The sequence below is a fragment of the Parus major genome, chromosome 1 (assembly GCF_001522545.3).
Source record: "Parus major isolate Abel chromosome 1, Parus_major1.1, whole genome shotgun sequence".
Taxonomy (NCBI): Eukaryota; Metazoa; Chordata; class Aves; order Passeriformes; family Paridae; genus Parus; species Parus major.
The window spans coordinates 16,827,744-16,840,859 of NC_031768.1; the positions used below are offsets into that span (position 1 = coordinate 16,827,744).

Here is a 13,116-nt window from a genome sequence, read left to right on the forward strand (position 1 = left end):
CCCCCGGGGCGGTGCTGCCGAGGGCCGGCAGGTGGCGCTGCGCAGCAGAGTGCGGGGCGCGCCCGAGCCCTGTCAAGGTCCTGACATGGATCGGAATGGATTTAATTTCCTTTGCTTAAATACTCGCGATTTTGTCATTCCAGAAGGGTTTTCTGATGTTTCCACCATTTACTAGTGGAAATCTGGAAAAAAATGGCGTTTAAAAGGCATTTCACGCACTGTTTATGTAGTATGCCATGAAAGGCCACCTGCCTGTGCTCCTCCACATTTAACTTCACATAAAACTGAGCAATCTTCCTTTAAAATAGATAATATAAATATTTGACACGGCATAAACTAAAAGGAAGAGGCCAGTGCCAGTAGAATGACTAAATTTAGCTTGTTCCCTCCACTCTGTTCCTGGCTCTGTGAACAAAGATGTCAAAAAGCATAACATCAGTTCCACTGATCTTCCCTCCAACAAATGTATCTTGTAGAAGAATTGCACTCATTTGACAGTCACGTGGGCAATTCTCAATGACTGGTTCCTGTGGTATTTACTGTCAAAACCAGAATTCTTTGTTCACCAATGCACTTGCTCCATTATATGGCCTTTGTCACAGCCAATGATGATTGTTATTCAACTATGGGGGTTTTCTTCCATTTGATTACACTAAATGTATGTCCAAGACCATGCAAGCCTGTAATAGATTTAGAAATTTGTTTGAAGACTCTTTTGGTCTTCATAAGCTTGATTTATTTAAAATCATATGGAAAATGAGAAATGCTGTGAATGGTATTTCTTTCTTGCGTATTAACTGTTAACTTTTTTAAAAATAAGAAATTTTTCCCCCTTAGTTGAGAGCAATATTTTAAGAAAATCTAAAATATTTCAATAATTCATTCCATGCTTCTTTAATGATGATTTTTGTTTTAAATGTTTGCAGAATTTCCAATGTGCTGCTCTGTAATGTGACAGACCGGGTGTCCTTTTGGTTTGTAGTCACAGATTCTTCCAAAAACGTGACAACTGTTCCTGGAAGTGAAGTAGAGGCAGCCATCAGGTACAGTCACTGCTTTTGCAATGTTTTCTTCCTAGTTTACTGAGGATGTTTTCTCTCTCAGGGCCTTGTATGAATGAGCACTTTGCATTTTTAAGGATGAACTAATCCGAGTTGCTAAAACACTGAGGGGTCAGTACTCTTTAATGAATGTGGGATTAGAGGGTGTTTAAAAGTCCCACAGAATGCGAAGAATGTGAGCCTTGGGATTATAACTTTGGAAAGAGTCCTTGTTGATGCTGGAGACTCAGAAGAAATCTAGTCCCTTTCCAGAGCCTTCCCTGTGATGTGCTGTCCAGTGTGTGTCACACTGCTCTCATCCAACTGCTGCATTTCCCAGTGAGACAGCCTTCTTCCTCAGGTGATGGAAGGGCACACTTTCTGGATGTGATTAATATAATTTATCTTTCACTGCATGCTACATGCACATCTATACCTGGGCTAATGACCATAATGAAGCACCCTTTCAGTGCTTCTCACTAACAGATCACCTGACTTAATTTAGAAATCAGCTTTCACATGAGAAGAACTCGTGTGAATTCCTCATGAGCAGAGCTGACTGTGTCCCATCTTGGTTTAAGCAATCTTATGCTCACATTCTTGTCATACCAGCTCATTCTAGAATGCCAGTCAATATCACATCTGAGCACTGCTTGTACAAAGTACAGTGCACTACAAATCACTTTGTTTTCTACGATTACATTCTGTAGCAAGTAAAAGGAAGAATGTGGAGCTGACAAGAAAAAAGGAAAAATAGGGTAATCTGACTTCAATGGTAAAAAAAACCCCTGCACTAGGGGTTTATAGGGAAGAGTCCCTCAAGCAGCATAATGCACATATATTTCTCAAGCATGGAGTGGAAAATGGATCTCTTTGTTTTCAGGCATTCTGTGCTCTGTCTTGAAAATTTGTGTTATCTCTATGGAGGTGTAATGCCTAATTCCTGATGAATGAGTATGCGTTCTTTTGGAAAGATTAATTTAAGCTTATGAGCAGATTAAACTATTTCCTACAGAGACACCAAACAATAGCTTCATAGCATTAGTGGAGAAGCAGATTATTTATTCACTGAAGCTCTCTGTAAGAGTGCTGGAATTGCGGGGGTTTTGCATTTCTGTTATTCTTTGATACATTCAGTAGCATAAGCTGATTTAAGTCTTTTATGTGCCCCGTTTGGCACAGAAATTGGAGGCTGTTATTGTTTGGTTTTTAACTGTTGTCTGTCACCTGATAAAGAATATGCTATTTATGAAAAGTTTTAATTCCTACCTAATTTAAAAACAAGAAATAAAATGCACTATAAAACTACAATGCTTTTTGTTCGATTGCTTCTGATTGCAGGCTTCCATACAAAATCTTTGTTATAATTCTTTATGCTAGGGTAGCACATAACACTAGTCATGGACTAGAATTTTGTTGCATGAGATTTCTACAAAGTAAGAAAAAAGAGAAAGGTAAACCATGTCAGAATTCTGTATGATACTCAAGATTTTGCATAAATATACACAGTACATAGTTACGCATATAGAAACGTAAGATGCATTTGTAGTTGCCTGTATGTGTTTCAGCACATAGTTCTGAAATTCAAGCCATTGGATGAGGGTAAACAATGCTTATTTCAGCTATTCACAATGATCCATTCATATCAGTAAGGAAATCTTTTCTAAATGGCAGACAGCTTATGGAATTATGAGTCTTAAAACATGCCATGGATTTCAGTCCTGTCCAGGAATGCTGACTTTCTATTAAGACTAAGAACTTCCTGTTTAAGGGACAGCCAAACATTATGATTTCCAAGAAGAGATTTTTTTAAAATCTTACCTGTATTTCCCATACATTTTTTCTTAGGAAGTACTTGCTCCATGGTAAATAAATTGAATTGTATACAAAAAAGAGCTCCATTAATTCATAAAACTGCTATCAAAAATAAACCCTCAAGACCAGTATATGTAATCTATTTGCTTAAAAAATTTTAACATTTTGAAAAAGCCTATAAAGGATACTTCTAAAGCCTCTTAAGCCTGCTTAGATTTAGATCCAGAAATATCTTACAGGCAGTGAAATGCTTACAGGCAGAGAAAATGGGTGAAGATATCCGCTAAAGGATAGCAGTTGTACTACTTCTGTGAAAATGCATATTTCTCAGACTTACAGTTTCTCATATGGAAATGGAAAAAATGTGGAAAGTACAAATCCCTTTAGCTGCATCCTGCAGGGAAGAAGGACATGTTGACAATAGGTGTGGATTCTTCCAGACCAAATTGTTTCCTGTGCCTCATAGATCTAGGGAAATCTACACTAGCAGGGGCAGATGTACCAGCCCATAACATGCAGAATGGCTCAGTTTGAGGGACTAGGGGACAACTGCAAGTAAATCCTGCAAGCACTGAAGGGTAGATCTGCCACTCCTGTGCTAATCTTGAATGCTGCATGAGCAAGGCAACAGAGCCAGTCTTACAGCTTACAAGCTGCTATGTCTTCAGGACATGGTTCAAAACAGAAATAAATAATAATACCATACTTCAGGTCTCATCTGTATTTCTCAGATTTTCAGATAAATGCATATGAAACTCTGGTGTTCCAAATGTTCTAAGTGTGTGGATGTCTATGGATTACTGAGGTCTCTGTTATAGTCAAAGTCTGTGTAATCCTGCCAACATCATAGAATTACAGAATCATTTAGGTTGGAAAAGACCTCCAAGGTCATCAAGTTCAGCCTTTGGCTGAACCACCACTGGGTCAAGCAGACAATGGCACTAAGTGCCATGTACAGTTGTGTCTTGAGCACCTCCAGGGATGGTGACTCCACCACTAACTGGGCAGCCTTTTCCAATGCTTAACCACCCTTGCAATGAAGGAAATTCCTTCTGTTGTCCAGCCTGAGCCTCCTCTGATGCAGTTTGAGGCTATATCCTCTTGTCCTGTTGCTGGAGAGAAGAGCCTGATCCCCACCATGGTAGATAACATCCTTTTCTTCATCATGCTGGATGACATTCAGCCCTGACTAAATTGCAGCACATTTATGAAAAATCCTTTTATTTTCTGCTATCTTTTTAACCTGTAAAATGCCTTTGTAAAGAGTTGTGATGTTTTTCTGTTTATTTGGGTTTTTTTTTCTTGAAGGATGAACCGGAACAGAATCAACAATGCCTTCCTACTGAGTGACAAAACACTGCAGTTCCTGAAGATAACCTCAACCTTATCACCTCCTGTTGAACCCTCTACTCCCGTCTGGCTTATTGTATTTGGTGTTGTTCTTTGTCTCATTGTGGCTGGGATTGTTTTCCTCGTTGTTTCAGGGATTCAGAAACACAAGAAGTAAGCAGCCTAGTCTTTCTTCTGTTTTAATGGAATACTTGTTAGTAAGGTCTGTGTTTCAGAGCAGATTAATGCTATGCATCCTTCACTAGCTAGGTAAAGATAACCTATCTCTCCTTTTCTGAAGAAAAGACTCAAAATTTTAAACTGTTAAGTATGGATGCCTTCATAGTTTTGGGATATAATGAGGAAATGGAGAATGTAAGAATATGATCTTGGAGGCCACCTAAATAGAGATGGGCTTTAAAAGGACAATTGATGTCATTCTTGTGAAGGTTTATTGTGGCATGGGTGAGTCTCCTCTCACAGACCACCCCCAAAAAGCTACCAAGAAGGGGAAGGCTGGCAGTGACTGTGTCCTTTCCAAGCCAGTAGTGTCAAAAGCTGGTAGGGCTGAAAAACCATGCTGCTGCAGCTTGAGAAGACTCAGTAGAGCACACAGTAATGATTAATTTATGGCTGAAGAGGGCCTGCTTGCTGGAACAAAGCAGGGTTTCATTTACCACTCATGACCTGATGAGCCCAAAATACCCAGCCCTTCACAGGTTCATGGACATATCTCCCCATGAGCTTAGGAGTTTTTTCTGGTGATAGGGTAGGAGAGAGATACTCTCTTTTCCTCTCCATTTCCATCCTGGTGGCACTGGTGAAAAAGAGAAGGGTATTCATGCTTCCCTAGTGTGAGCATGTGGGAACAACACAGAGAGCAGGTGGAATTTTGATCCTGCCATCTCTGCTGGCTCTGAGTTGAATATAAGGAATAGAAATTTTTCAGCTGAGTTGAGATTCTGCCATAGAAGTTCAGCTTCTGCCATGCTTTTGGCTGCCACAGAGTTTAGGTTTACACAAAATTCTGACTTCAGCAATATATTTATACAGGAACAGCAGAAGAACTGAAAAAGGGTAAATCCCTGCTGATAACCAGATAGTATCAAAATTGATGACTGTATAATGGATTGTATCCCCAAATATATCAGAGCAGGGAATTAATATATGAAAAGTGGCATGTTGCATAGACTTTTCCATTCTGCCTTTTTATTACCCTGAAGGATGTTAAAAGACCTCAGAAGAACAACACTTGTGAAGGTTAAGTGCTTCTCATAGAGAACCTTTAGTAGTGTAGTCAGAATCCCTTCAGTTATATTTTGCAATCAGAGGAGTTGTGTGAATTTCCAAAACCCTTTTCAGTTTTCAAAGAAACCCCACAAAATTCAGCAAACAGTAGATGAAAGATGATGTTGGGGAAAGAGTCTAGGAAGATATTTGGGATCTGTGGATAGTTAAAGCCCTATCACACTCATGTTGTATGGACTGAATTATTTCATGCCCTAAACATAGGCAACCTCTTCTCTAAAACTGAATGATGTTGCCACCTGAAGCTCATATCTGCCCTCTGTGGCATCATGGCTCTGTGTTTCTTTATAGTGCCTAACTTTAAGGGGATCTTTGAACATTTTACATAAATGTAATATAAATAAACTATAATAAACAGTTGTGTTTTTTCTAGCTAAAATAATCACTTGTGCTTCATATCATGCTGAAAGATGGGATTTCCCTCTGTATTTTCAAAACAACTCAGCCGAGTTTGAGCAGTTCCCTTCAATATGGTGTAAACCGTATGCTCTTATCATCACACTGCCATTAACATGGCTTGTTGCTGCTGGCCTGTGCTCACTTAGCACCCTCCCCATCCCATGCTCTTCTTTTAGTTGTTATGCTTTTTTCACTTCTCCCTCTGTTTCCCTACTCTTCCATTACATATAATCTTTCCTCAGGGCAGGTTCATCTGTAGCTGAACTCTAACCCTCCTTTCACATCAATAACATGTGCAGGCGGGGGTGGGGAAGTGAGAGAGAGGGTAAACCAAGCACATATTTCTTCTATCTACTGTTGCAAGGACTGGAGAGGTAAAAGGGATGGGATGGGCTGTTTGGCTACCTAGGAAAAAAAAAAAAAAAAAGCCAGACATCAGAAAAAAGGATTTCAAAAGTGCTAATTTCTTTGTCAGACACTGAAGTGACCAGGTTTTCAAAGACTCCAGTATGTCCAGTAATTAGTTTTCTTACAAGTCCATCCAGAGCTTACATAATAGGAACTCTCTTGTCTAGGAAATTATGTTAGAACTCTGGCCCCAAGGATTGTGTTGGCTTCTCATAAATTTGGCATTTTGTCTTTAAAGGCAGTTTAAAGTACCATTTAAATACCTCAGTTCAGATAAGACCAAAAGCACGTGCTCCAGACTGTCCATGCTCAGGGTGTCAGGGAGGAGGAATCTGCCTACAGAGGAGTTTCAGTACTGAGTTAGACTCATGCATCATTTATTGAACTGAGAGGTTTGTTGAATTCAGTGCCTACAGAGAGGTGGGTCAGACACACTGTCTCCCGGCCTTGTACTTTTTCTCCCATCATTGCAGCAATAGAACACCTCCACCTACAGCAATAGGTTTGCCACATGCCTAGGGACAGGATCATCCTCTACAGTCTATCCTGAGCTAGTCCAGAGTCTCCCCTTATCCCTCAAAATCCCATCTGCAGCAGGGGCCGTAAATATTTGCCTTGGGAAGAGTGAAAACAGAGTAAGCACACTGTCTTTCCCTAAATCAGTTCTACCAGGAATTAATTTGCAATTGTGGGCCTTCCTGAGCTGGATTTGGACTTCTTGTATTGGGTAACTCACAATGTTTTCTCTTCCCTTAACTTGTTGAGTCACCCCTTGGATTCATGGAAATTTTCAGCTTCTCTGAATTCCTCTGGTAATGAGTTTCACATATCTTCTACTCCTCTCATTTCTTTTGAACCTCCTTCTTAGTAATTTTTATGTTCTGTCCTCACAGTTCTGTATTAAAGAACACGCCTTTTTATCAGTATAAGCAGCCAGAGGTCAGAGGTTTCCGCTACTACACCCCAAGTTTATTTTAACAAATCTGTAATGTCAAGTCTCCCAAAGGCCAATAAATTTTTATTATTGTTAATATCTCTGTCATCGGCAGTTACACTGAGTCAGATTTTTACAGTTGTCCTGAGTCAGATTGTTACAACGCATGTTGTGGGATAGGAAGAAGCAGTGCAGTTGACCTTTGAGTTTCTTGTCCTCTGAAACCGCTGATGCTGCAGGCCATAAAGTACTGCAGGATTTTCAGCTATGAACTAATTGTTCTCAAGGTCAGAGTAAATCTGGAATTAAAGGAACATCATGACCTGTTGACAGATATTTGTTTATTACATCTCCTCATTATTGTATTTTACATAACTTTTTTAGTTTTTTTTTAAATGTAGATAATTTTATTCAACCATTATTTAATATGTTTTTAGGACAACTGAAGTCTGGAAAAGTGAAAGCCATGCAATTGTTTGATCTAGTAAACGGAAGTGTAAAATACTGGGTAGGAAAGTGGCTGATAATGAAGTTTAAAGAAAAAATGCAGTTCTGCAGCATTGAGATTACCTAAGAAAGTAGTCATGAATGTCCTGAAGAAGGTAATCATGGATATGAGGGCAACTAAGTTTCCACATTTGAAGGCTATAGTTAGTCTAAGATTGATCTGTTTCTAAAAAATATGTTTTATTTTGTACAGATCATGGGATGTGATCTATGATGTACATGACAGGGTCAGACTACATGCTTAATGTAGACCTTCCTGATGTAAAAAAACCCAAACAGATTTAAAGATTTTTTTCAAATTTTGTTTTGCCCCAGCTTTTCTTTTGTACCTTCTAGTCATGTTGCAGAATAAGAAGGTGAAATAATATTTAAAATATACTTACAGCATGTCTACTTCACTTTTTCTGATCTCCAGTTCTGATCTCAAACTGCTAAGGGCTTCAGTCTGTGTGTCCCCCAGCTACTGTATTTAGATAAACCCATCTGGTGTATTTACTACAGCAAGGAAGAACACCAGATTGTGTCTTTAGGAGCATAACCTATGACAAACTTCTAACTAAATATGCAGTTTTCTTTATGTGGAATCATGGTGGAGTGCTGCAGGTCAACAGAATAAGATGATTTTTTCTTTCTTGTTTTTAGAAAGAATAAAGAGTCAACAGAGAGAGAAAATTTAGAAGATAAAGATGAAGTGACACTAGAAAATGGGATTCCTTGTGAAGCACTGGATTTAAAAGCAGGCCACATTAATGGAGTCTTTGCAGCAGATGATGAACGGTTCACATCCCTATGAAATGCTGCCACTGCTCCTGGGTGGTTTCCTGAAAGACTCCTTTGCCTGCCTTTTCTCATCACTACTCCTGAATGTCAAACATGAAGACAAGAAAAACGTCTCCTTCTACGTAATTTCCCTTGAGAGAACCTTTTGCTGATAACACATACACTTGAACCTCCATTCCAGTTCTTTTTCATGAGCAACGCAAATAAGAAGCCCTCAGATAATATCTATAAAAGATTTCCGGAAGATGTGTGGCAAAAGAGGGTTGGAACCTCCCTTGTGCCAGACATCTCATTTTTAATGATTATTTAAATATGTCCATTGTTTGTTTTTCTCTGACATAAATGTGAAACAGCAGTATTCTTGAATCTCACTGGTGAGATCATCTATCATTGCCAATTCTTGATGGGTTTTTTTTCAAGCCATATGCAAAAGTTTCTCTGTAAAATTACTTCTGTTTGCTGCTATGTAGTATGCCTTTGGATGGAACAGTCAACAGTGCATGACAGTTTTCATATATTGAGAAACAAAAAAGCTTTCACAGCCTCTGTAAGACCAGGTCAAAATACCTGGATCATCTATAGCTCTGAGGCTAGGAAAAAACGGTACTAGAAGTGTTTTTCACTTAACTGTCAAAGTTACAGATTTTGTGAGCTGGCAATTAAAAGTTGCAAAACTCTGAAATTTGTTGAAATTAAAAGTTGCAACAAAGGGCAGATTTTCCACAGGTGCAGTCAGTGTTTAGTGGCTCTCACTAAATCATAGAATCACAAGCCAGCCTGGGTTGCAAGGGATATTAAGATCATCTAGTTCCAATCCCCCTGTCATGGGCAGGGACACCTTCTGCTAGACCAAGTTACTCAGAGCTCCGTCCAGTCCAGCCTTGAACATTTTCAGGGGTGGGACATCCACAGCTTCTCTGGGTGTTCTGTCCCAGTGCCTCAACAATCTCACAGTAAAGGATTTTCTCCAAATATCTAATCTAAACCTGCCCTCTTTCAGTTTGAATCCATTTCCCCTTGTCCTGTCGTTATATAGAAGCCCTTGTAAATAGTCTTTCACAGCTCTCTGGAAAGATCTTGCTTTCAGTTTTTAATAATAAAGCTAGAGTAGATTTCCAACATAGCCAGCATGGGGTCAGATGAGCCCTCATGTTCATGTGATAGGTGGATAACTTTTGAAAGGATTCAAGGTGTGAAACACCAACTTCGGTGTTTGGTATGCCTGACCTGGATAAGTGATAAAATTCTGGCTGTCTCAGAAGCACTGGTCCACAGAAAAGTGGAGTTTTGTGTGTGGGTAACTATAAAAACAGAATGGAAATGTGCTGAAGCAAAATATCTGCAGTCACCAAGCATCTGCCCACATCACTGGATTTGACCATTAACCATCCCATTTCCAGTGTCATCTTTAGATGCAATATTAGAAAACCTCTTTGCTTATTAGGAGTGTTTCATCAGACTCCTTCATCAGAACAGGTTTAACAGAGGAAAAGCTGCTTGTAAAGGACCATCTAGTGTCCTGAAGGGTACAAAGGTTTCTTGTTTCCCAGGGTGGAAATCCTTCAGCCTTTTGGCTGTGTTGAGCACCTTTGACTTGTCTCAGTACTGGCTCTTAGGACCAGTGTCAACAGAAAGGGAGGAATGGGAAGGAGAAGGGAAAGCAGCAGGGTGAAAGGGGAAAGCTGAGCAAGGAAAGCCAAAGGCTGGGGGAGGCAGGGGATACAGTACAAAATAAATACAAATTTAAATACAAATACAAAATAAATACAAAATACAAAAATAAATACAAAATAAAACTATGGAACCCACTAATCATTTGCATCACGTGATCTCATTTGTCACAGTTGTCTTTGATGTCCTGCTGGTGGGTCTCTCTGGACAAGGACTGCATCATCTCTGTGTCCCAGTGTGTGCTGCTCTGTTCTGGAAAGGATTAATAAAGTCAGTTATTAGTGATAATATCTCAGTGCTTTAAAATTACCATCCACAAGATGTGGATGTATTTCTCACAGGAATGTTGAAAATGAAGCTTGACAGTGTTGGAGGGGAAATAGAGAGTACAGTGTTATTATTACTGCTTCAGTCATTGCTCCAAGGTCTCTCATGTAGGCAAGGTTTTATTGAGGTAATTCAGATCCCATCCTTTCTAAACATTCATACTTTTCCTGTTCTTTGCATGACAGATAGCTACACCTCAGTGTGACCACAATGAATTGCTGTGACTGCAGCACCTCTGCAAGAACCTGTGAAAGATTTTGGTGAGAACAGCTTAGTGGTGCAAGAGCAACCTCAAGCTACAGATTAAGAATTGCTGTTATCCTGTATTGTACTGTATGACACTGAAATAAAATTCTCTTGAGATGAGAAAGGGCCAGGCTTATCTGAGCATACTTCTTTCTTAAGGCCTGAAAGAAGGTTCAGTTCAGCCCATGGCACTGGCCACCAATTTGAAAACAGATTGAAATCCCCTAAACAAGACATTAAGCAATGTGGGCTGACTGTGGTGGTAAGTATTTAATCAGTGTCTTCCTTACAGCTCACCTTTTAGCTGCATAATTACTTTACAGCAGTCTGGCTTAATTTTCTGCTAATGATGATATAGGAATCACCCAGAGCACACATCTAGCTTGCCTCTCTGCTGACAGAAAATGGCTTGAGAAAAAGAAATGATATATGAGGAGCCATATACCACATTTAGCAACACTTTGAAGTCAGTGTAGGTATTAGCTCTTTCACTGAAATAGATACCACAAATGAGGATAATCAAGGTCACAGTGTTACAGAAGAAATAAATCTCTTTTCTAGTCCACAGTAGGATCATATTAGAAAACAACACTTTGATTTTGTACAGCCTGTCCTCCAGAGCCTGCAAATGATGCAACAACAATTTATATCCCTTGAGGATCCGACCCAGATGTTTTATGTAACTTCCACTTGTTTTTTTTCTCTAAACCACCTGCATCCAACCTCTGATAATAAACAGGAAAGTGAGTAACAAGCAATATAGACTATATGGATAACTGCTTCCTAAATCAATGAGTTGGTTCTGCTTCCAGTAACATTGGCATTTCATGCCAATGAATTTTGAAAAAAGGTACATGGTGTGCCCAAGACTAAACTGTTTCATTTTCAAGAGCTGTGTTTGAGAAAAGAGAGGAGAAAGGAAAATTCAATTAAATGAAGCAATAAACCCAGATAAGTTTTTTTTGAAGAAAGTCTGCAACATTTAGCATTAGCTCCACATCCCCAGCAAGTCAACATTTCAGAAAGGACATGTCCAGTTCTGTTCAGCTTACTTGAGAGAGATCATTGATGTCTAGACTAGGATGAGCACAAATCATGCATGAGTAAGTTGTTTACACTGTCAGTCATTAGCTACACATTTGGAGTGCTGAAGAACATCGGTGTAAAGGGTCTCTGTGGTACTCAGCCCTAAACATCTCCATCAGCCCACCTTGCAGCCTGGTACTCACAGCCAGACCTGGTATTTCCCTGGGGCTCTGCCAGCACTGAAGAGCCTGCAGGGATGAGCTCTCAGGCCTCATGTACATTATATGCTCCTGTTTGTCTGTCCAGGTAAAACATTTGCTTCTGTCATTCTGATCTTCATGGAGAACTCTTTCCTGGCTGAGCCTTCATAAAGTAGCATCTTTATTCTAGATTTTGAGGGAAGTCAGTCCATTGTTTCTGCTGTTGTTCACAAAAGAGATGGGTGAAGTGGGCTAAAGAAGCCTTGGGGCAGGATTCAAGGCCTGTTCCTTCATCACTGTGAGTACAAAATAATTCCCAAATTAATACAAATCACTGTATTAGCACAAGAGCTTTTGGTTTGATAATTTCTTTCAAGAACTGGGTGCCAGTTTTGACCAAGAAAGGAGAGTTATCACATCTTGACAGAAAGAGTTTTTCATGAGTAAGCTCCCACATTTGGGAAAACAAAAGAAATTACTTTCAAGCTCAGGGAAGAAGTGCAACAAAGATGTGAAACAACACAGTGAAAAGTGGGAGTCTGTGATTTTAGATACTCTTAAATCATGGTTCAGATGTCCTCAGAAATTTGGTCAGTTCATCAGAGCAGTAACCTGTAACTCATGAAATGAGCTGCTTTAAATACACCAAGCTTTTATAGAAAATGCATTGACCAACTGTCCACGATCTATTAGTGGTGAGCAATCTGTGCTTGGCTTTCTATGAGCAGCTCCTTTTGGCCTCTCATGGTTTTTGTTTCCTTTTAATGTGGCATGCAAGAAGGGATGTGTGCAATGGAGTGATACCACAGCTTCCTACGCAAACAGACAATTGCTAATGAAAAATTTGCACAGTTAGATATGCCTAATTTGACAGACTGAACTTGCTGATTTTCAAACCACATAAAGCTAAATAAAGTACATCAACAGTGATGAGTGGTTCACTCTTGCCAGCACAAATGTGTCAGTATGTTCAGTTTTGTGAATACATTAAACATCGTGGATACACTTTGCATAAAAGACTTGTGTTTTAACTGGCTCTTTTGTGTCTGCATTGATGTTTGTATCAGTCCAGAGTAATTTTGCCCATACAGCCCAGATCCAGCTTTGTTCTGAGTAAAGTAAGCAG

General features: G+C 39.5%; 1 protein-coding gene across 1 annotated transcript in view; it reads left to right on the forward strand.

Annotated features, from left to right (window-relative positions):
- CLTRN (collectrin, amino acid transport regulator) overlaps positions 1-10,888 on the forward strand; it is a 23,001-nt gene extending 12,113 nt beyond the window's left edge. Inside the window, exons 4-6 of the mRNA XM_015624135.3 lie at positions 927-1,043; positions 4,164-4,358; positions 8,383-10,888. Coding sequence (XP_015479621.1) covers positions 927-1,043; positions 4,164-4,358; positions 8,383-8,533 — 463 coding nt within the window. The 3' untranslated portion in view covers positions 8,534-10,888. The remainder of the gene's footprint in view (positions 1-926; positions 1,044-4,163; positions 4,359-8,382) is intronic.
- Positions 10,889-13,116: the final 2,228 nt, after the last annotated feature.